Source organism: Pogona vitticeps, chromosome 2 (genome assembly GCF_051106095.1).
Source record: "Pogona vitticeps strain Pit_001003342236 chromosome 2, PviZW2.1, whole genome shotgun sequence".
Taxonomy (NCBI): domain Eukaryota; kingdom Metazoa; phylum Chordata; class Lepidosauria; order Squamata; family Agamidae; genus Pogona; species Pogona vitticeps.
Genome location: NC_135784.1, coordinates 293,813,027 through 293,837,617, shown reverse-complemented (window position 1 = coordinate 293,837,617; position 24,591 = coordinate 293,813,027). Strand labels below are relative to the sequence as shown.

General features: G+C 40.1%; 1 protein-coding gene across 4 annotated transcripts in view; it reads right to left on the bottom strand.

Moving 5' to 3' along the window:
- LMBRD2 (LMBR1 domain containing 2) overlaps window positions 1-24,591 on the bottom strand; it is a 35,546-nt gene that overhangs the window by 4,202 nt on the left and 6,753 nt on the right. For all 4 annotated transcript variants that reach the window (XM_020795651.3, XM_020795652.3, XM_078384484.1 and 1 more), the window contains exons 3-17: window positions 23,573-23,673; window positions 22,585-22,680; window positions 21,821-21,988; window positions 20,390-20,600; window positions 19,454-19,528; window positions 18,544-18,657; window positions 15,465-15,648; window positions 14,906-15,087; window positions 13,395-13,528; window positions 10,713-10,821; window positions 9,652-9,749; window positions 7,458-7,561; window positions 5,578-5,624; window positions 4,829-4,934; window positions 1,375-1,504 (exon numbers count right to left, since the gene is read on the bottom strand). In XM_020795651.3, the coding sequence (XP_020651310.3) occupies window positions 1,375-1,504; window positions 4,829-4,934; window positions 5,578-5,624; window positions 7,458-7,561; window positions 9,652-9,749; window positions 10,713-10,821; window positions 13,395-13,528; window positions 14,906-15,087; window positions 15,465-15,648; window positions 18,544-18,657; window positions 19,454-19,528; window positions 20,390-20,600; window positions 21,821-21,988; window positions 22,585-22,680; window positions 23,573-23,673 (1,859 nt within the window). The remainder of the gene's footprint in view (window positions 1-1,374; window positions 1,505-4,828; window positions 4,935-5,577; window positions 5,625-7,457; window positions 7,562-9,651; window positions 9,750-10,712; window positions 10,822-13,394; window positions 13,529-14,905; window positions 15,088-15,464; window positions 15,649-18,543; window positions 18,658-19,453; window positions 19,529-20,389; window positions 20,601-21,820; window positions 21,989-22,584; window positions 22,681-23,572; window positions 23,674-24,591) is intronic.

Sequence of the window (24,591 nt, the reverse complement as noted above, 5' to 3'; positions counted from 1 at the left end):
TAATGTATTTCAGCAAATAACATCTATAGCTAAAGTCACAAAATATTGAAAAAGCCAGTTCAAAACAAAAAGTTGTGCCAGTTAAAGAGGAATGAAATGTATCTACTTGACTTCCAGATACCTTATAATATCGTAGAGAAAAGCATTAGGGTCAGGGATCAACAGCCCTAATCCTGACGACACATAAATACATAAATTTTCAATAGAGAAAATAGTAGCTTGGCACAGATGTGCATGCACATGGTCCAAAACACAGGAGCCAGATTGCCAGCTAGGGCTGATTACATGGATCATGTAACCCTGCTGTTGCAGCAGCTCCATTAGCTGCAGAATCATTTCTGGGCATAATTCAAAGCACTAATTCTAACCTATAAAGCCTTAAGTGCCATGGGTCCAAGTTATCTCAAAGAACGTGGCCTCCCATTATGAGCCTGTTTGGGTATTAAGATAAATTAGGAGATGCCTTTCTCTCAGTCCCACCAGCTTCACAAGTTAGGCAGGGACACAGGAAATGGCATTCTCTGTCACTGCTCCCAGACTTTGGAACTCCCTCCCATAGGAGGACAGACTGGCCGCATCTTTACTTCCGAAAGCAGGCAAAGACCTTTCTCTTCGGACAAGTTTTCCTTCAGTAACTGGCTGCCTGAGTGGGATTTTTAAATGGATTATTATGACTTATTGCTTTGAATGTGTTTTAGTATTTTTTTGTTTACCATTTCTCAGAGTGGTGTCTGTCTGTTCCATTTTAATATGTGCATACTTATTGCTTCTAGCTTTAAATATTGTCTTTTACTGATGTGAGCCATCTTTGTATATTCATTGTTTTTAGCTTTAAATATTGTCTTTTAATGATGTAAGTTGCCTTGGATTCTTTTTAAAGGAAAAAGGCAGGGTAAAATCGATCGATCAGACGATCGATAGACAGATCAATAGATAGAATTCTGTGCAATGTTCAAATCTCTCCAGCACTGTAGTTCAGTCCCATCTTCCCACTCCGTACCAGATTGTTTACGGAGAATTTGATCATGCACTTGAACTGGCATCAAGAACATTCACAAAAGGCACGATGGAAAGATCAACTCAGGCTTGTACAATGGATTTATGCTACCTCAGTAGAAACATGGTTTTCTTTCTTTGAACACCTCTTTCCCTTCACAAACCAGGCTTTAATTGATGATTGGTGAAATGACTGAATAGAGTTTCTTAGAAGCTCACAAATAGCATAGGAAGATCTTTTCCCTTATGCAATAAGCTAACCTATGACTTGAGGGATTGAAAGTAACGTCTATAGCTGAAAGTTTAAGGCCATGTGCCTCCTGTTTCTTTGCTGCTGATTTTGCCCCATCATTTATGAACACTCTGAATATCTCTCACCTTCCTGAATCAGAGTCAAGAGGATCATCATTAACTGAGTCAGCATTAAAATCCATAGGCTCTGCATCTTGGAGAAGCTCAACTCTGTCCCTTTCATTCCTCCCATTGGATCTGGTATACTTAGAGGCCACTGTCAAAAGAAAAAATATTTTTAAAATTTTTGAAAATATTTGCAATAACTTCATTATCTATAAGCAAATATAAGTCATTTTAAATATGAATTTTAAATATAAATATAAATTAATCTAGTACAGTTATTTATATATAATTTTCATGTCCAAGTTAAGCCATTTACAGTAATACATATTAGTACTCGAATCAACTCGGAAAATATAGCTAAGGTTCACTATACATTTTTTAAAATTTAAGACAGTGATTATGCTAGAATCTCTAAAATGTCATTTTGTTAAGTAAAAACTTATATTGCCTTAAGGCTAATTTCACAACTTCCGACAGCGGTCAGGTATCACCACTATCATCAATCCAATGTGGTACAGTGTTTTTCTCTTAGTGCAAATTGTAAATGGAAGGCCATTTATGGGAAAAAATCTTACAGATTTTGCAAGAAACATTCACAAGTGAATTGATGCACTGAATTTTCCAACATCAGTTCTTGCTTGTAATTAAAAAAACACACACACACACAAAAAAACCCTAGACTAGCTGACTTGGAAATAGGTAGGAAAGAAACACATTGTCTCAGAATAAAGATTTTTTTGGGAAAAATAAGGTATTGGCCACATAATAAGGTGCTAAAAACCATTAATTCCTTCTACAGATAGACATCTGTATTCATATATCTGCCTACTGCTAAGCGGCTGTTTTCAGTCATTTTATAATTCAGAACTACAACTGTATGGGAAACTAGAGATTGGGCTGAAAAATTTTCCACTGACAAGAGAATTGAGTTTGATTTGAAACTGTGATGTTATGTAGTGGTTATATTTTTCTAGGCACTGTATCTAAATTTTTTTAAAGAAGATATATTTAAGAAATAAGACAGCAAATATCTAGGCTGTATACAAATATATATTTTCAGGTAGAAAGGTGATAGATTGGGGAGGGGGAGCCAAATAGCAGTTGAGTTTTCAGTGGAGCTTACACAGCCTAGATACAGTCGTGCCCCACTTTATGATTGCCCCGCATTATGATGAAACCGCATTATGACGACGCAAAACAATTATCTGAATGGGCTTGTTTCGCTTTGTGTTGATCAATTCCCTAAGCAGGGAACCAATTCTTTGCAAAACAACAATTTTCGGACAGCTGATCGATGGTTTCAAAATGGCTGGCGGGTAAATAAAATGGCTCCCCACTGTTTTCTTGGATGGATTTCTCGCAAGACAGCCACCGAAAATGGCCGCCCTATGGAGGATGGATGGTAAGTTTCCAGCCCATTAGAACGCATTGAAGGGGTTTCAATGCGTTTCAATGGGCTTTTTATTTTTGCATTACGACGTTTTCGTTCTACAGCTATTTCGCTGGAATAAATTAATGTCATAATGCGAGGCACCACTGTATTCGTTGTCTGATTTCTCCCTCCACTGCAGGTAGCTGGAATTACACCAAGAATGTTCAACTATTTCCTGCCTGTACAGTTTGAAGAGGGTTCCAAGATGAGTCAAAATAAACTTCAAGGATGCATGATTACTCATATTCTAATTCAAATTTCCATTGTAAAATAATCACAAAAAAGGGTAATTACATGTCACTTGTTACCCTTGAGGAAGAACCTCCTCACTTTATTTTTGTTGTTGTTCAGTATCTATGATCCCAAATATAAGGCAATCCTCTGCTTCCACACTGTGGTGGGATGTAGTACTTTCAAATAATAAAATATTATTTTCCAAGCCTAGCCTAGCTACAAGGTTATGGACTTCACAATGATGGCAAGGCTAATAGATAAGACAAAAATAGCAAGAAAACAAACACCTGAAATTATAATATATTCATAAGCACATAACTTTGAGGAGTTACTCAAAAGGCTTTTTTTCTTCTTTGTTCAGAATGCATATTATCAAAATTAAAGCAACATGTCTCCTGCCTATTAGTGAGCACTAATAAAAAAGTTTATTCCGTTTTTTCAATATGAATTTGCAGTTGAGTTTTATCAGAATGCCCAAGATTCAAATGAAACCATCCATAATGGGTTGGAAGGTTGTACAGTCAAAATACAAAAACAAGCAGTGATCCTCAAATTGATGAGGTGAGTCTTCACTTTTCTTAAGGTGAGCCCTAAGAAACATAATGTGTTAGAGAAGGGGTCCCCAAACCCTAGTCCACTGCCCGATACCAGGCTGTGGCCTTGGCAGGACCAGGCTGCGGAGACAGATCTCCCAACCCCACACGCATCCCGCCTTTCCGTGCATGTGCACAAGTGCTCCCTGCCCACCTGCACATGCGTGCAACTGCTTCCTGCCCACCTGTGAGCGCACCCTGCCCACCTGTGCATGCATGAGCATGTGCCCCCGCCCCCGCAAGTGTACCCTGCCCATCCGCACAAGTGTACCCTGCCTACCCACAAGCATGCCTCACCCACACATGCGCGAGCATGCACCCTGCGAGCACGCCCCACCTACCCACAAGTCCAGGGGTGCCACACACACCCACAGACCCTGCCCCTCCACCAGTCCGTGGTTTGGAAAAGGTAGAGGGCCACTGTGTTAGAGGAATAAAACCTTCCCCGTAACATGAAGTTAATCCTAAACAGATTGAACTTCAAGAAAATACTGTATTTGCCGGCGTACAAGATGACTTTTTTGGCCCCCAAAAATGCCTCCAAGTGGGGGGATCGTCTTGTACGGCGGGTGCACTTCATTTGGGCCAGGGAGGAGCTGCCGGCAGGGAGGAAGGAAGGCAGGCGGGCAGGCAGGCAGTCGGTCGGGATGGAGGGAGGGAAGCCTGAGCAGCCAGAGCCCACCACCGGGCTGCCCGCCGCCCCGCACCACTGAGCCAGCTGTGCGCTCGCTTGCCCGCCACCCACCCACTTCCCCTCTTCCTCCTCTCCTCCCACCACCCACCCAGCCTCTTCCCTTCTTCCTTGCCATCTCACTGCTTGAGCCAGCTGCGCTCGCCCGCCACCCACCCCTTCCTCCTCTTCCTCCCACCGCCCACCCAGCCTCTTCCCCTCTTCCTCGCCCTCTCAGTGCTTGCGGCAGCTGGCGCTCGCTTGCTCACTCACCACCCACCCGCTTCCCCTCTTCCTCCTCCTGCTGCCGCCCGTCCAGCCTCTTCCCCTTCCCCGCCAGCGCAGCAGCAGAGCCATCCACTTTATATTTTGCGTGGAAATGTTGGGGGTCATCTTATACGGCCAGTCGCCTTATACGGCGGCAAAAACAGTACCTAGCACACAAATTTATTGCAAATATTGGGAAATACCTAAGAATACCAAAGCTGGACATATTTAACAGCAGCGTGATACCAAATACTACTACTAGAGATGGTATGTTCTTACATCTTGTTGTATTTGTCTCTGTGAAGCTGGACTCTTTTTGGTCTGCTTGAATATTTCTATTTCTGGCAGAATCTTCACGGGTGTTTCCATATCGTTCCTTCCATTCCTACACACACAAAAATCAGAACACACAAACATACCTGAATGTACATTTTAAACAGTCTCTAACAGTAGAATTTTTAAAAAATATTCTTCTTAATGTAATGCTCCAAAGGCAAGTGAAGATGATCTTCTTTTAGACCAGTACAAGATCACAAAAACTGCTAGCTTTTGGCTCATATGGAACTTCACTATTTAAGGCACCAGTTATTTGTAAATAGTGCAGAAAAAAATTAAAAAAGTTTAAAAAATTATGGCTAGATATTTATGCCAATTTCAAAATGAGGGCTGAAAAGTTAAGGCAGGCATGCTGGTTTTAAATTCCACCTCTGAAAATGTTGATTAAATTGCCTCAACCTTGCCAGACACAGACCTCCCTTGCTGAAAGAGCCTTCAAAATTGTGAACATCAGATGTTTCATACAGAATGTATTTCTACTGCTCCAGTATAAGGTGTACTAATCTGGCATACAGTTAAGTCATACCTCTGAGACAGCAACCTTGTGAAGACTAGGGCATAATCAACTCTGCACAGGTCTGGACTGCACTTTAGAGAAACTTCTATAACTTTTAAACTTGCTACAGAGGTTCTAATTTTGACACTGGATACTTCTATTGGCTGGGGTGGAGAAAAAAGGGCAAGCTACATACCCTTCTCCTATTTTCACCATCTTCCTGTCTTTGCCGTTTTCTTTTCTCTAGAAGAAGAAATATTTTCATTTACATTTATAGTTATATAGGGAAAAAACAATTTTAAGATACTTTCACTGATGCCACTGATTTTCAAAAACACTAGAAGTATTGGGAGGGGTGTAAAGAGAGCTCTGTGAGGCACTATGCACTTCTGTTTTCATTTGGAAGAAATGTGGCAGCAGCTGCTTCATAAATCATACTCATGCTGGATTTCTCTGCTATTACCTTTTCTTCATCTTCTCAGAGGAACAACATAACAAAATGGTTGAGACATTGTGATTGGGGTACAACAGGGAATGGTGATGATTTGTTTTCTCACACAGTCAGGAGTGAACAAATGAATCAAGAGTCAAGAACAGTTTCAAACATTTGTATAGTAAATATACATGGGGCGGCGTGCTAGTGTGATTGGCAATTGAAAGACTGGATGACTGATTGACTGCTGTAATTAGAATGTAGTGGAGAAGAGTATGGTCTTTGTGCCTGTTTAGAATTTTGATCTGAGATTTAGAGAAACAAGACTGTTTTGGAGTCCATCAGGAGAAGTAGTTTGGACTATAGTTTATTAGCAAAAGTCTACCATGGGAGCCTAGAGCAGGGGTAGTCAACTTCTTGCATTCCAGATTTTTTGGACTACTGCTTCTATAAACCTTTATCACTGGCAGTGTTTTCCCACTGTCTACCAGCCATAACTAGAATAAAGATGGGCTGAGTGGTGGATTAGATGAAATACACACAAATGACTTGTCTCAATTTATTTATTTGCTCTATTGTTGTTGTTTAGTTGTTAAGTCATGTCCAACTCTTCGTGACCACATGGACCAGAGCACTCCAGGCCCTCCTGTCTTCCACTGCCTCCCGGAGTTGGGTCAAATTCATGTTGGTCGCTTCGATGAATAGATTTGCTCTATTAGCAAGCACTAATTTAGGACTTCCACTGCCTCGCCTGCACTCAATGAAAAAGAAGAGTCTAGTTTGAGTTATATATTAAAGATACAGTGGGGTCTCGACATACGAACGACCCTACCTGCGAACAATTCAGTTTACGAACCCGCCCTATAGGGGAAATAAGGACTCGACATACAAACTTCCCTCGAGTTACGAACAGGAAAAAAGTGCCCCCTCCCTCCCCTTAGAGGCTTCTGGAGGGGAAAAAAGGGTCAGAAACTTAAAAATAAATAAAAGAAAGTCACTTACCAGGCCTTGGAAGCCCCCAAACCGCAGAAAAAAGAGCAGGAAACAGCTAAAAGCCCACACCAGACGGGAGCCTGGCAGCCATTTTGTGCTTTTCCCCCGCTCCTGCACCCCCCTCTCCCCGCCTATCAGCTGATCGGCTGGCTCTGAAGAGGCTTGGGGAGGCTTGCTCAGCACTTAAAAAGCCTGCCTGTGTGTCTTTGTGCTGAAAAAATCAGCACAACATGCTTTAAAACATGATTTAAAATTGGCTTCGTTGAAAAAAGATTTCTAAAGTGCTTTGCAAACTGTTCCCTACCTTCCTCCTCCTTTCCTGAACCTAAGGGAAAAAAAAGAAAAAATATCCCCCTCTAGTGGCAGAAGGCGGAATAGCAGCTTCCCATTAGTTTCCATGGACGGAAAAGAGCAGATACAGATTAAATGGTTTTCAATGCATTCCTATGGGAAATGCAGATTCAGCCTACAAACTTTTTGACCTAAGAACCACCTTCCAATATGGATTAAGTTCGTAAGTCGAAACCCCACTGTACCTCACAAAAACGCCTCGGTGCACCCTCTCAGCAATTTTATGCACATTTTTAAAAGCGTAGGAGATTACATGGAATGATGTTAAACTACTGCAAAACAAAGATACACTGTTTTACCTCTCCTGATTAACTCCTTTCCTTCATCAATTAAGTCTGAGGTCATCTCATTGTCTCCCATGAACTGCTGAAATCCCAGAAGATTCAAACATCGAGTCCCTAAACTGATAAAAAGAAACAATAAAATGTTTCTTTCACTGAAAAAAAGTGAAGGAGTGATTAATTAACAACAAGCAAAGATAGAAAACAAGAGGTTCCATAAAGAGTATAACTGTGGGATGCTGAAGTGACTCCTTCTTCTTATTATATCGTATCTCCTTCTGTCATTTCAGCAGAAGACTGGCTACACGATTTCCCCTCCTGCCTCTTCTCTGTTTTCTTCATCAGTTAATGAATGGATTTCGACATTCAAATAAATATGCAAACAGTGAGGAAGTGTGAGACTGTGAAATCTCAGGTTTCAGATATCATCTACTGATCTCATCTGGAATAGAACTCTGAAACTAACCTGATTTCTAAACAGTTACTCTTTTAAGTGAGAACTGGGTCGTTGAAAATGGAAAAAGCATACAACAGGTTACCCTCTCTTGATTTTTGAGGATCAGGTTCTATCCTTCACACCACCTTCACACAGTCCACCAAAGCCCTCCACCTTCTGCATTGCCATTGCAGGGAGAGATAATATGCAAATAAATCTAATTCTAACCTAGAGTAAATTAAATGAGAACATAAAGGGTACATGTGGGGAAAATGCCAGTTCTCAAAATGTAAGAATGCAGTTAAAATTAGAAAGTAAAAATATGAAGAGAAAATGTCCTTTTAAAGGATACAGTGGTGCCTCGCTTAGCGATTGCCTCGTTTAAGGATGTATTCGCTTAGCGATGAGGTTTTTGGAGTGATTTTGCGCTCTGTTTAGCGATGTTCCCTATGGGGAAAATTCACATAGCGATGTTCGGGACCTTGCCTCGCTTAGCGAAGACAGTTTTAGGTCCCCTGTTTCGCTTAGCGATGTTTCATTTTCGCTATTTTTAAAGTGTCTTAAAAGGTTCAAAAACGGTTTTAAATGTTTGGGATCGTTAGTGCACCTTCTAAAACCTTTGCAAACTTAATATGGTTTTGATCTGACTCTTTGTTAATTTTTGGTGAATTTTCTTCTCCCCCATTGGAAAGCATTGAACTGTCGGTTTGACAGCTGTCAAACTTAGGTTCAATGCATTTCAATGGGGGGAAAATTCACCAAAAATTAACAAAGACTAAGAACAAAGCCAAATTAAGTTTGCCAAGGTTTTAGAAGATGCACTAACGATCCCATGCATTTAAAACAGGTTTCAAACATTTTAAGACACTTTAAAAATAGCTTTTGACAGGTCTGTTTTCACTATTTTTAAAGTGTCTTAAAAGGTTCAAAAATGGCTTTAAATGCAGTTTCCCCACTGGAATGCACCAAAACTACCTTGTTGTCCAGCGAAGATCGCCCATAGGGAAGCCATTTTGCGAGTGCTGATCAGCTGTAAAAATGGCTGCCCTGCGAAGCATGGGTCTGGAAAACAGAGGGCAGCCATTTTGCGGAGCCGGAAAAATTGTCGTCTTGCGAACGAACGGTTCGCGAAGCACGGACCTGATCGACGTCAAGCGAATGACTGTTTTGTGAATTGCTATAGCGATCGCAAAAAGTCATCGTAATGTGCATTAGTCGTTCAGCGGGGTCGTCGTCTTGCAAGGTACCACTGTATTAAGGTTACAACAGGCAAGAGTGCACTGGGAGTGAGGGCAATCACATGATTTGAGTTTTTCTGAGTAGCGATTTGACTCTCGGCTTATATCAAAACCAATCTGGCATTTATGGAACATATGTAAGACACGTAGCTCAGATCACATGAGCTCAGTAAAATATGAGACAATATCCCTATTATGCAACAGGTTAGGTAGCTTACTTTACATTTTTGTGGTATTTATTCATCTTAACTGCTACTTCTTAAGTAAATCAAGAGGCTTATTTTGTTGGTAAATACTGAATCTGCAATTATGAACAGATTAAATTGGGAGCAAGGTGGAGGGCTGTAGAGGAAGCATAGATAATTAAACACTTTAAGTATTATGCTGATAAAAAAGTTAATGTTTCCATTCTTGCAGCAGAGATGCTGCTGAGAATTGGCCAAATCTAGTATGATGTACAATTTATCAGGGAAGATAGAAATTTCAGAATGATCAACATGCAAATAAACAAAACAAGACTGAGGAACTTGTTACATACCTGAAATAAGTGGCAATGCAAAGAATGACAACCAGCATGGGATAATAGATATAAAACCCATCTGCAATGAAGGATAACACCTTCATAGACCCCATTATCTGGGAAACAAAAAGCAACAGAGGTTATTACGACCCTACCTTCCCCCCCCCCCCCAGTTTATTATGACGTTATTGATGCAGCGCCCATCAACACACTTAGAGAGCTGTGCCTGGGTCCACCTCCTCCACCACTCTGCCAATGCAATCAACACCAAATATAAACAAACGGGTCCTGCTCATGTGTAGGCTCTACCCATAAGCAGGAATTTTCTGGTTCCACAGCCAAATACTTAAACCACTGAGCTATCCTGCAGTTGTATTTCAGTTTATGTTCAATTTAAATAACTATGAATAATAATGATTCATGGAGAGGTCCTTCTGGAATTTATCCACAAATTGAAGAACTTCTACAGTGACAAAATCATAAAACAGACATTTTATATAAGTAGGCATTTAATTTTATTGTTAGGTGTTGCTATGTTATAAATCTATCACTGGCCTAAATAACTAATTAAATACAGTAAGCATGGTGCAAACAAAATTTAGTTTCACTGGCTTTAATGGCACAATTAAGCTGTCTAAGATTAATTAAGAGCTACACTTCAGAAAGATGGTAATTAAAAATGTAACAACATGTAGGCAGTATTTAAAAATATGTGATTAATGCTAGAAAAAAACATAACAATGGGCAAACAGGCACAAAAATGTAAAAAATAGCTTCCTCTAACCAGTAGAAAAGAGCCACCAGAAAAATTAGACTAGGCACAGCCAGTTAGAAATCCTAAGCTGAAATAAAATGGGAAAATGTTTTAGCTAATTCAGTAGCAAGGAAGGAAGATGATGAAGTTTTCAATTCACTACAGTCCTCTGAAGATGCCGGCCACAGAGACTGGAGAAGAGACTAGGAAGAACAACCTTAAGAACATGGCCAAAGAGCCTGAAAAACCCACAACAACCACAGTATGAAATTCATTCTGCTTCTACTCTTACACCGTATTGTAGAAACACATATTGTTTACTTACAGATGTATAGGCAGTTGGCTGATCAGTTGTTCGCTTAGAAATTGTTGAATCCATATGAGTCAAGCCCAAGAAATTCAGACATAATGGAGGAGTCAAACGGCAGAAGAGCCTGCATAAAATAGTTGGCAGGTTTGAAACAAATTTATTTGCTTTTGCCTTTTATCTCTACCCTCTATACTACTGAGACTTTGTTATAGGCAGTTGGCTGACACTGTTATGTATTACCAAGGTGCTCACAACTCTTGTAAGGTTTCACAGGTATATGAGATGTTTAATGCATGGTTTATACCATATTTTTCGCTCCATAAGACGCACCTCATTTTTAGGGGAGGAAAACAGGGAAAAATATTCTGGTAATTTCGGCATGCTAGGCCCATGGAGGTGGAGGGAACCTCGGAAGGGTCTGAGAGTGCCTTCCAGGACCCTTCGGAGGCTCTCCCTGCCTCCCGCCGGGCCAGTGGGGGCGAAATCACCAGCTTCCAGAACCCCTCTGAGGCTTTCCTGGAAGGTTGCAATTTCACCCCCGCTGGCCCCGCAGAGGGTGGGTGGGTGGTTGGAGCCTCCAAAGGGTCCTGGAAGGCACTCTCAGACCCTTCCAAAGCTCCCCCCACCATCCCCCCACTGGGCCCCAGGGAGCGCTGTTTTACAATATTCGCTCCATAAGATGCAGACACTTCCCCCCTTTTTGGGGCGGAAGTGCATCTTATAGAACGAAAAATATGATAACTGCCACCCCTCAGGCAGTTTCCATGGTGAAACAGGGATTTAGACCCAGATCTCCTGAGTCCAACAGTCTATTCACTACACTATACCAGAACCCACTCTGACATAATCAGCTAATGAATTCTAAAATTAAAAAAATATATGTACCAGTATAGGGGAATATGTGGCCGTCAGAGGTTGCTGCTGTGTAATTTCACATCCCTTACAATTGCAGTTCAACAATTTCAGGAGGGCCATACTTTCTCCATCCCTAAAAGATATATTCATGCATGCACAGTGCAAATTGTGAATCAGAGTGTACACCTCCCTGTGACCCAGTCCATTCCTGAATAATAGTACACAGAAGGGAGCTCATGGTGGGCTGATAGCTTTTAAAAACTTTCTGAGTTGATTTCTGTCTAAATCTGTGATAGCTCTGTGTGTTTCCAGATCTCAGTGAAAACTCCATTCCCACAAATAAAGAAAATGCAAGTTGCTATGATCAGAGAGGCTACATAGCATCACCAGTTTTGGGGACATGGTAGGCAGGAGGTTTTCCTCTTGACCACAGGGACCTCTCCAGGAATTTCCTGAAGGCTAGCAGGCAGTGGTATTTGTACCATCACAAAGGAGAAAGAGGCAGAAGTAGGGAGCAAAAGAGACAAGACCCTAGTGCACTAATTCTGACCTAGCCAACCAAAGCCCCTACAAGAGGAACACGTCATTCATCCACTTTTAAAAACACACATATAATCAATCCTAGTAGTTTAGCTAAGGAAATTAGAAAATAATAAAAAGAGAGCATACTGGGACACAAACCCTAGCTAGCAATGACAACACTAGTCTTTTGTTTTGCTGTACACCAAGGTAAAATGGTTGGTGCAGTTGACAAAAAGATACATATAGCATGCACTGAACTCAGTCTGGGCTCTCCCTAGTGCTTCAGTGGTTGAATGTCAGGTGAACATCTTGGCCATTATTGGGGAGATCAGCTGTCACCTGCCTTCTCCTCTGATGCCAGCAATTCATACATTTTATTTTTCATGGTGTCAGTTCAAATTGCCAAATACTTTTGGTTAATTTTTTAAAAAACCTCACAAATTACACATGTAATACAAAGAACCCACAGGGACAGTACTCTCGGTGGGCAACCAGCATTTTTCACTCTGCTCTGCAGTTGTTGCCGAATTGCACAATACTCTTGATTGAGTCCTTGCATATTCATCTGAAGACAATGCATATCCCTGAACTGGATGCTTAGGAGTAGGCAAGTTGATAAATACTGACAGACTGTATTGTCTTCTACTTGGTGGACAGCTCAGTGAGTTAGGTGTCTAGCTGCTGAGCCAGAGGTTCGCTTCCCCACTGTGCTTCCTGAGAGAAGAGCCAGCCTGTTTAGCCTTGGGCGAGTTGCACAGTCCCATGATGCCCCCAGAATAAAGGAATGGTAAACCCCTTCAGAGTACTCTCTACTTAAAAACCCTGAGAAGGATCGCTATAAGTGGGAATTAACTTGATGACAAACAATTATTGTTACATGATTGATCCCTATGCAAGCACCACCATGTACCAGCAACCACACATTGTCAGGATCCAGATAACTGCTTGCGAAATGGAGTAAGCAAACCTTGGCTTTCTGTTAAGCTACTGGAGACCCACTACCACACCTTAGGGACAGGACATTGATGACTGTGCCATGGTGCCAAAGAAGTGGGAGACCATGGAAAAACTGAGTGGAGTTTTAGGGTAATTTTGGAAGTTGTCAGGGAGAGCAGGAGTATCAAAGCTGGATATGCCTGCCCCCTTCCACAAGTGGATATCAGGATCCAACTTTTGTAAATGAGGGAAATCAAGGGCTACAGTACATTCTGGATGTTTTGGGGTTATGAGTAAGATCCAAAGGTATTATATCCAATTCCTTCTTTATACTTCCTTTAATTATTTAAGGTTGACCAAATTAAAAAGTAAATTTCTACTCACATGCCACTAAAGAGCAAGCTATATGCATCTGTCTGATGGTGCGAAGCTAAATAATAATAGTTGAACACACGGATCCTGAAGACAGTAGAGTAGACACAAATACTAAGGAAAAAGATGGTAAAGAAACAGGCCATCTGCAAAACAATATACATAAATGTCATTTGCTTTCCATATATACTGTACATATGCTGGAATTTGACAACTAAAGGGCAAAGTACATAAATACAAGGTTACAAATAATACTGCTCAGACTGCATGGCAAGAGGAATGTGATCTTTAAACACAGATTCAAACATTTTAACAAGACATAGGAATAGGGATATTCACATTTTCATTATTTTATTTTTGCTTCTAATGAAATATACACTACAGGAATATGGCTGCATAAAAGTGTGTATATCCTTCAGCATGTTTTCTGATAACAAGAATACAGCCATGAGCTCAACATGTACACTCTGCTTCATACTAACCTTTTTCTCCCCATAACTAGATGGTCATGCATCCTATCACAATAGCATTTGTGAACATAATCTGAGGATTTGGTGACATAACAATTTTATGTTTTCATAAATAAAAGCATAAAGCTTAATTCTAAAAACTCAGAAATAAGTTAATATCCTAAATTTCAACATTGTTCAAATATTATCTATATTTCCATTTATTTCACACTATCCCTAGAAGCTGCCATACCAGATTGATGCATGGGGCAGTTGGATCAAGTGCCTGATGTTGAAAAGTCAAGGCACTTTCAGGTTCTTACAGGACGATCAGGGGAGTACATGCAAGCATTCATTAGGCTTTACACTGATATGAAGACTGCTTGACCTTAGTAAGAAAGAGGAGCAATTGGATCTGTAACACAGAATAAAGTTCTTAAAATAGTCCACAGTACTGTGGAGAGTAGTAGCAATTAAGCCTACCCCTTTATTTTATGATTATGTTAATAATCATAATTTAGAATGCAGAACTGAAGAACCCTAGGTGATAAGACATCCAACCTAGCGTATGAAAAAGTGCATACTTTAAACATACAGTATAAAGTATATCTATACATATGAAGTATATATGATCTGATATTCCACACAACATGTCCAATAATCTCATTGAAGTTGTCCTGTAGATATAGTCCAAAGTATTCGGAAGCCAAAGCCTCTATCCATGATCTAGAAGATATCAAGCATTTCCTGTTAAGCAGGATTATGGGCTATAGTGGGTTTTTTTTTTTTTTTTTTTGGACTTATATATCGCCCCATAGTGCTACAAGCACTATCCGGGCGGTTTACAATTTCATTATAAGGCTACACATTGCCCCCCCCAGCAAGCTGGGTACTCATTTTACCGACCTCGGAAGGATGGAAGGCTGAGTCAACCTTGAGCCGGCTACCTGGGATTTGAACCCCAGGTCATGAGCACAGTTTTAGCTGCAGTACAGCGTTTTAACCACTGCACCACGAGGCTCTAGTTAAAATATGGTATTAAAACACAGAAGTGTAAAACATCAGGAAACTGACCTCTATGTAGAAATAATTATAATTCCTTTCTGCTAGTTGAATGAAGACTGCAAACAGGGAGAGAACTGGCTTTGTGCTGAAAAATGTGCATTCTGACCACACAACAATGACTGAAAACATGGCTAAAATAATGGCAAGAACTCTGTGAAACCATGGTCGTAGAAGACACTCCCAATACCATTCTGGAAAGACAAAAGATGTGGAGGTTAGAAAGCAAACATTATAAGGGGATAGAAAGAGAGATAAATTTATAAAAATTACTTCAAAATGGCTGGCCTCTTCTAACTGCAGCTCTAGAAATGGTTCATAGTTACTAAGATGAGAAAAACAGTGGAAACAGAATGCTGGAAAAATACAGAGGTACCCGAATCCCCCAACTGTTTGCTGCACTACCTAACTATACAGGCCCCTGTAAGTCAGTGGGTGGGAGGAGAAAATAAAGGAGAACAGTTTCTAAGAGCACTCTGTAATGAATTAGACTGAGCCTTTTGGTTTTATTATATCACTTCTAGTTGTTATTAAGCAGACTATATTCAATTATCTCCATGACAGCACATACCAACAGTTGGTGTGTAAAGATACTGGGTGATCTTGTTTTCTGGTTCTTGAGACTGAAAAGTATGAACAAACTGATGGGTGGAACTGGTTTCATTTTTTGCTACATCCTCCAGGTAAAACGCTTGTTCTAAAAGAATTCCCCACTGGACCTGTGTGCGGCGATGCCTTTGAACTGAATAAATTACCTAACAAAACAAAAATCAATGATATGGCTGTTTATGGCAGTAAAAAATAGCAGGGCAAGGTAGAGAGATATAAATCCCATATATAAATCACTTAGATAATTCATTATTTTCCTCACAAGTGGGCACACTTTGCCATCTGTACATACAATAAGGTAAGGTAAAAGTAAAAGTTCCCCTTGACATTTAGTCCAGTCATCTCTGACTCTAGGGGGCGATGCTCATCCCCATGTCCAAGCCATAGAGCCAATGTTTGTCCGTAGACAGTTTCAGTGGTCACGTGGCAAGCACAACTAGACACAGAACACCGTTACCTTCCCACTGTGGTGGTACCTATTTATCTACTCGCATTTACATGTTTTCAAACTGCTAGGTTGGCAGGAGCTGGGACAAACGACGGGAACTCACTCTGTCATGTGGGATTCGATCTTACGACTGCTGGTCTTCTGACCTTGCAGCACAGAGGCTTCTGCGGTTTAACCACAGCGTCAACATATCCCTTATACATACAATAAACACACATCCAAATAAAACTGGTAATCATTTTTCCTGGACAGCAATGGTTAAAGCTATCAATTTTGTCTTCTGTAGTATCTTTTCTTCCACTGTGAGTTGTTGTATTTCATACTCCTTGATTGCTGTCTACAACTCTCTCCTGCTTTCCTAGTAATGTCTGAGCTGAGCATCCTTACATTCCAAGCATCACCATGTAGACTTTACAAAGCTATTAGTTCAGATGATCAAGTGTTCTAGTGTAACAGACAGAAACTGTTTGGAAAGAACACAGAAAGAGAGGTTACTTACCTGTAACTCCGGTTCTTTGAGTGTTCATCTGTGAATTCACACTAATGGGTTTAATCTGCGCCTGCGCAGAGGTCTCCGGAATATTCTAGAGCTCAAATATGCATTCGCCAGGACCGCCCCCTTAGCACACGTGGTCTGCCTGTCCTGGCAATTACCTCAGTTCCCAAACAGCCTGCCGCTGTAAAGACGTGACAGCCAGAGGGGAGGATGGGTGGGAAGTGTGAATTCACAGATGACCACTTGAAGAACCAGAGTTACAGGTAAGTAACCTCTCTTTCTTCTTCGTGGTCATAAAATGGTAGAGCTCTCCTCACATCAAGGAGGTGGAGAGAATGCTCAAGGTCCATCATTGGTAATGGGAAGAAGGTAGGTAATATGATAGGTTGACAGACATGAAAATCAGAAACAACCTTAGGAAGAAAGGAAATATCAGGATAGAGTGTAACCTTGTCTGGGTGAAATTGAAGAAACGGAGGGTCCACTCATAGAGCTGCAAGTTCAGACACTCTACGGGCTGCTATAATAGCCACTAGAAATAAAACTTCAAGTGAGAGCAGATATTCAGATGACGTTGCAAGAGGTTCAAAGGGTGGCAAGGTGAGGCGACAGAGAACAGTGTGTAAGGACCACTGTGATGGTGGGAAAGGTCTGGATGGTCCCAAATTAGCAACACCTTGTAGAAACTGCTTTAGAGTAGGAAGTCTGAATAATGAGGCAGCAGCAGAGCCTTTTGTTTGGTACGCTACAATCGCTGAAATGTAGACCTTGAGCGTGGATAATGAGATGACAATCGAAGAGATAAGAAAGGAAAGCCAATAATGCTGGGAGAGTATTGGGGCAGTAGAGAGGTTGAGTGGTCGAACTCGCCATAAGAGCATCACCAAGGGAGCCTCAACCTATGCCCGCTCTGGAGAAACACCAGGCACATTTGGTATTGTTTGTTGTGGCAAAAACATCTATTTCAGGATGGCCCCATCTGTTGCAGAGGTGGAGGAATATCGAGTCGTCCAGAGACTATTCATGCATCTGAGAATGAAACCTGCTGAGAGTGTCTGCTAGTTGGTTGTGCTGAGTGACTATGTGGATCGCTATGGGAACATATGGTGATCCAGGCACCATTCCCAAAACCGGACCGCAAGCTATAGGAGAGGCAGGGAGTCTGTTCTGCCATTTGTTGTTATAGTAGAGCGCTGTGGTAGTCAGTAGTCACCTGTACTGCGGTGCCGGTAATGAGAGGCTTGAAAGCATGGAAAGCCTTGAAGATTGCAAGTAATTCGAGGTTGTTGATATGGAGTGTTTTATCATATGGAGAACAGGTGGCATGAGCGTGTAGGCCTCTGCAATGCGCACCCCAACCGATAGGGGTGGCATCAGTGGTAATTTAAGTTGTCAATTGAAGGGGTGCAAACGGTCTGCCGAGAAAAAGGTTGACCGGAGTGATCCATCAAATCAACTGAGTTGCAAGTTTGGGAGTGACCTTAGTGGGTGGGTCGGAAAGGGGGTCGAACAAGGAGAGGTAGCAGGCTTGTAATGAGTGCATTTTTAATCGGGCTTGCTGAATGACTGGTGTAGTGAGTGTGATAAGGCCGAGAAATCATTGTGCTTGAGGGGCAGTTACAAACATGTAAGGTTGAAAATGCGTGACAAGAGAGTGCATTTTCATCACTCTTTCTTGAGGGAGAAAGACTCGTGCATTCCGTGAATCTAGAACGGCGCCTATATAAGTGATTCTTTGTGAGGGGGATAGGATGGACTTGTTCATGTTGACTCTGAGACCCAGATCCGCTAACAAAGAAAGAGTACGAGCAATGTCGTTTAGAGCCTGGGCGTGCGATTGGGCTACGAGCAGCCAATCGTCAATGTATGTGAACACTGAGATTCCCAGGGTGTGAAGGAGTGCTGCCACGGGAGCCATGCACTTCGTAAATACACAGAGACCACGAAGAAGAAACCAAATTCATCACCAAGTTTCATTACCAAGTACAAGTTTCTTCCCACATCAAGGATGGGAACCTCTTTCACATGCTGAACATCCTAGAAAAAATGGATTTAAATAAATATAATATGTACACTTCAGCTAAACTACCTATATACCTGCTTATGAAGCTTCACCAGGCTTTTCTCTGATGGGTATGTATTTGGCCTTTCTTCAAAGTCTTCATAGTCATCCATATTTCTACCCATTCTTTCCTGATACTCAGTAGGACACTGAAATTTAAAAAAGATAGGTATCAAAATATGTTAGTAACACATATTGAAGCCAGTCTGTTTGACAAATACAGCAAACAGCTACAGTATTCAACTGTGCCCAGGCTCATTGCCTACTAGCTTCCGCCTCCTCTTTTCTATCCCATTGATTTTACTTACCATTTCTAATATTATACTTGTTTAAGGCAGGGCTAAAATATTTTAAATAAATAAATAAATTCCTAGAGGGGTAGCCACATTAGTTTATAAGTAAGAGGCGAAAGGTGGGGTAAAAATATTTTAAGTAAGTAAATCAATCAGAAGAAGTCTCTATAGCGGTCTTTTCAGGTGCAAGCTTTATGCTGCCTACCACATTTTGTGTGACATTTGATTTTTGATGCAAGTGTTGTTGTTTGCTGGAATATAAAAATATTAACTGATCCCACTCTAGCTTTCACTTTTAAGTTCTTTTTTCCACAGGAATCTGTCAATAGTAGTTCCCTAATCTACTGTTACTTCTACACTTTTTAAAAAGTAACCTGTTGTAGCATCATGAGTGTGTGACTGTTGACAAGTTGTCAGACATCAAATGGTGAACTTAACAACATGGCACAACATACCGTCATGCTTGTCATATGGGACCTTTGAGGACAAATAAAAATGTTCTGCTCTTCTCAATGTGAAGGAGTAGAGGAAAAAAGGATAAATTCTGTTCAGGCAACTAGGTCACCATTTTTCCTGCCATGCTGCAATGATAATTTCATAATTTATAGACACTGTGTTACAAAGTTCAACATTGCTGAATTTTTATAATTACCTTCTTCAATATTGTGTCCACACATTTCCTCAAAGGATGGTTGTATTTGATGCTTTCATTTACTTTGCGCACCTCCTATTTGAGGGAAAGAACAGAACCATTTTTCTCCACAGATCTAGTTGAGTCCCCTACTTCTATTCATGCACAAGATGAAAAGGTATTAAACTTAAAATATTTTAGAAAGTAATATCGTATCAGGACTTCTCTCAAGCTTCCAGCAATGAACTTTATTCAATAACTTCCCTTTGGAATCTATTTTAATGCAAAAAAAGTGAGAAAAAGTAACTTGCCCTACACTGAAGTTATTTTCAGGACAGTTTGCTGTCCTCTGAAGATGCCGGCCACAGAGACTGGCGAAACGTTAGGAAAAACCACCTTCAGAACACGGCCAAGATGCCCGAAAAACCCACAACAGCCATTATTTTCATACCTCTTGCTATTTTTTGGGTTGTTTTTTTTGGGGGGGTTGGTTTTGCTTCTATAGAGGTTATATTCGACAGTGACAGCTGGAATTCATAGAATTCATAACCCCCCTGGATCTATATGGGCTAGCTAGAAGGACTACACATGGTCTATAATTTACTTACCCTTCTTAGGAGGAATTAAAGAGTGCACAGTATGACCCAGTTTGGATGACTATCAAAACTATGGGATAAATTACTGGGATGAGATGCAGGAATCTTCAGTGTTATGTATTCCTTCCTTAATCTACAAGTGCTAAACACTACTTTCACTTTTTACTAAGCCACGTTGCTAATGATGTATGAAGTGGAGACTGTGTTTTATACTAACTTCAGACAGTAACAACAAACCCAGAGGATTCAGTAAATGCCCCAAGCAAAAGGGTCCTTGCATAAGCACTGCACTGGGTGCAGTGTAGGATGTGTCAGGTCAATTTTGCTGCCAAGAAATAGCTAGCCAGCTGAACAGACTTACCTCCATGATGTCTTCCAAGTTTTCTTCTGCATCTGCCTTTTCAGTCATCAGTTTAGCAGCCTTAAAGTAAGTCTTCATGAGAAGGTAGCCCTTCTTCGCTCCATTCCAGTGAGATCGTGGAATTTCAACCAGGCCATACCCTAACAGCAAAACTAGAAGAAAGAGACCCCAGGTGTTTGCAGCGGCTATTCCAATTGTTTGAAGTTGATTCCTAAAAACAGACAAAATGACCCGGAGCTTTCATATGCAATAATTAATCAAGGCCATTGCACAATCAATATTAACACATTTTAAACATTATATAAAACAATGAAACACAGTCTTTCTTCCACTGCTTTTTTACTTCTCATTTAAGTAAAAATCCCTTTGCTTTACATATGTACTGCTGGCAGGAAAAACATTAAAAGACAACAGCAAACCAATTAGTTATAGAGGAAGTGCTGCAATACAACTCTCAGAATATCTTAAGTGCAAAAGAAACATGATGTGAAAATTTATTAAGCCATCAGGCAAGCTACTGATAGCTGATCTGGAATATTTTGCCAATATTAAACTGTCTAAGCATGGTAGAACAGAACCGGTTATGCACTGGAGAGGGTGACCAGCAGGTTTGACAGACCCTAAAGGCTTGCAAAATTATGATAAAGGGAGGGGGGAATAGGCTAACATGTTCAGTGTCCCAAGATAACTCTTTGCTGCATGATTGTGGTGGGAGACAGAAAACCAGAGAGGAATAGAGTTTCAAGGACAACATCACAGACAAATAACACAAACAGTAAAGAAGAATCCTCCTCACTAAAGTGAGGTCCCATATGAATTCCACATGAAATGCTGAAATATTACAATTTCAACATGAAAATATTAAATGTTTCATTTTAAAACAGGGAAAATGTTACAACTGTTGAAATACTGAAGTGCTGAAACATGACAATACACCTTTTCAGATATGAGAAATAAACCCACTTTCTCAAGAACTGGGACCAGAAAACAAATGGCCTCCAAATACCTAAATAAACCTTTGTCTGGTATCACTTGTTGGATAGTCCCCTCTAACAGAGCAACTGGGTGCATATTAATTCTGAAGTATGCCTCACTTCCTCAGTGGGGCTTATTTCCAGTGTGTATATATAGGATCCTACCCTTCAGATAATTACAAAGAGCCAATTACATGATAGGTTGGAGGCTTCTTGTACAAATAATTTGGGCATGTTTAAAGTAGAGTTATGGTTTCATGACTTTTTATTTCTGCCAGAAGAAAAATATGAACATCACATTTAACTGAACATGAAATTGAAAAAGAAAATAATGTTAAATTGAACTCCATAGTGTACCTATAAACAGTTCAGAGCTAGAATCAATTTTTTAAAAAAACTATTTTAAAGAATTTGAACCAAGAAAGCCATTTAAAGAATTTGAACTAAGAAAGCTTACCACTGCAAGTTGATCTTTGGATTGATAGCCACATATATTAAGAATGCTCCAAAAATTAGAAGGTATGTCCCATAATAGATTGCATTTTCAATTAGTGCTGTTTTAATCTTTCCCGTAATGGAAAAGCCTCCTGATCTAGCATATGATTGCATAAAAGGTAAAAGAATCCTAGGAATGAACAACAAAATTAATGATGCAAAAGAGTTTCAAGTTACCTATCCATCCACATTCTATATAATTTGGCAGAAACAAGTACAAATATAATCAAAGGTCACAGAACATATTCAGCATGGTTATAAGGCTGAAACTATTTATCTCACAGGTGGACTGAATAAATTGCAAGGTAAAGTTACCTCATGTAACATTTTTTAAAAATGGTCTCTGGCAGTTCAGAATTTTGGAAACATGTTATTAGTAGCTAGGAACAAATTCATGAGACCATCTGTAACTAGAAAACACATCCTACAGAATCTTAGGTGAAGTGAGAACCTAATCATCAGCAGAGACAAGCTCCTTTCCCAGATCAAATCCACCCCAAACTTTAAGCAAGTTTATTCTGTTTTGATGGAGCCATCAAGCAGTCTTCCTAAAATACTTATATGCAATTTAATGTTAGGAAGATTGTTAGTTCTTAGCCTAAACTTAGCAAAAGTTCCAGCACAAGACATCAATATCCAAAGAGTATACATTAAACAAGTTTAATATCTTTGGGCTAAATAGTTTGAGCAGATTCAGCCATTGTGTAAATTCTCCCAACTCCTTACCATGTTAAGAACTGTGATGTCCAGTACACTACACGCCAAAAAACGGGCATGATTCCATCAGGAATATAACTCCATGGTTTGAAACATTCATGTTTTCTGTAAAAAGTTTGAAATGTATAAGTGATACACATGTTATGAGATAAATTTAATTTTTATTTCAGAAAACATAATTTTACTTCAAAGATCATGCTTAATTATTCCAATAAGATTATAATTTATTACAAATTAATACTGCTCTTAGTAGTGCTACATAAACTGAAGGCAAATGGGAAAAGGTATTACAACACCAAAAAGAAACCCAGTATGGTGTAATGAATAGAATGACAGAAAACTGGGTCCAAATCCCTGCTTGACCATGAAGATTCACTAGGGGAGTTTGGCAATGATGAAACCAATCCTTAAATATGTGACAAAACTTGTAAACCCAATTACAGTTACCATAAAATAGATATGACTTGACAGCACATAACATTTACACAAAATGCCAATACAGTAGGTGCTTGCACAGCATGAAGGGGAAAAACACTTTACACGTGTATGAAATTGAAATATATTATCTGTTGTAAACTGCCCAGAATGGCCCTGGCTGTCAGATAGGTGGTATATCATCATCATCATCATCATCATCATCATCATCATCATCATCATCATCATCATCATCATCATCATCATCATCATCTAATATATTTATTGTGGGCTTTGTATAGTTTCAGTTGCCAAGGTCAGGACTCCAGCCACACTTCTGCATACTAATTTGGTTCACTGTACATTGTAAAACAGTTCTGCAAATCACAAGACAAAGAACAGGCAAACTACAACTCCCATAAGCTCTAGCCACCATGGCCAATGGGCAGAGTTTACAGGAATAGTAATATTGAGACTGAGGCTGCTCTTTCTCTGAAACAGAGACTTGTTTTTTCCTTGTTCCATAAGGTAGCCTTGACATTTTCTGATCCCAATACAATTTTATGCAGAAAATCATTGGTACCTTGAAAGAGGAGTAGCGTTTTCTTGGTGCAAAGATGATCCACTATTAGTAGGAGGCGAGTATGATCCATTTACATCAAGTTTACATCGATTGTATATAGTCTAGAGAACAAAAGGAAAAAGTCAGCATTCACACAAAAAAGTGGGGGGAGAAATTATAGGGGACAAATTAGATATCTTTTTATCCAATAATCCATTATCTCCCCCACAACAAATTCAATAAAACTAGCTTCTTTACTTATACTATACATTTTTAAAAGTATAATAATATTTATTTTGCAATAGCATACTAACATAGAAGAAATCAGTTGAACACCACAGCAGAACATAGCACTGGATACTGTTGTCTACCCTCATCTATATCAGCAGTAATTATTGGCTTCCATCCTGATGCTAAGGAAAGTTTAGTGGTAGAGGAATGCTATGGTATCGAATTTCCCCAAAAATAAGGGTCATATTAATTTTTGCTCCAAAAAACACATTAGGGCTTATTTTCAGGGGATGTTTTTTTATGTACAACTATCTACATTTATTCAAATACAGTAATGTCATCTTCTTCTGGTTGCTGCACAATGCTGGAGGGTGGGGTTTCACTTAACTGGGGCTTATTTTTGGGTTAGAGCATCCTGAAAAATCATACTAGGGCTTATTTTCAGGTTAGGTCTTATTTTGAGGGAAACAGGGTAGTAGTTTTTCAAAATGCAAAGGGAACCAAATTCATATTCAGGAACTGTAGCCTGAAAGCAGAGAGAGTCATGACAATGGTGGGAATGTGTGAGCATATATAAAGAGGGGTATCATCCTTCCTCTGTTGCTAATCAAGCCTTTGTGAGATTAATAGAAAGGTCAAAGGACGATAAGGTGAATTTTCTTACAATGTTCCCATATTTGGAAAGTCTGAGAAGGCAGGGCTCCCAGTCACAGAAATGTTGTAAGCATGTTCAATCAAACACACTTACAGAGGGTTCTTTGGACCTTCATGCTGAATATGTGAAAGCCTAATTGGTAACCACGCAGGGG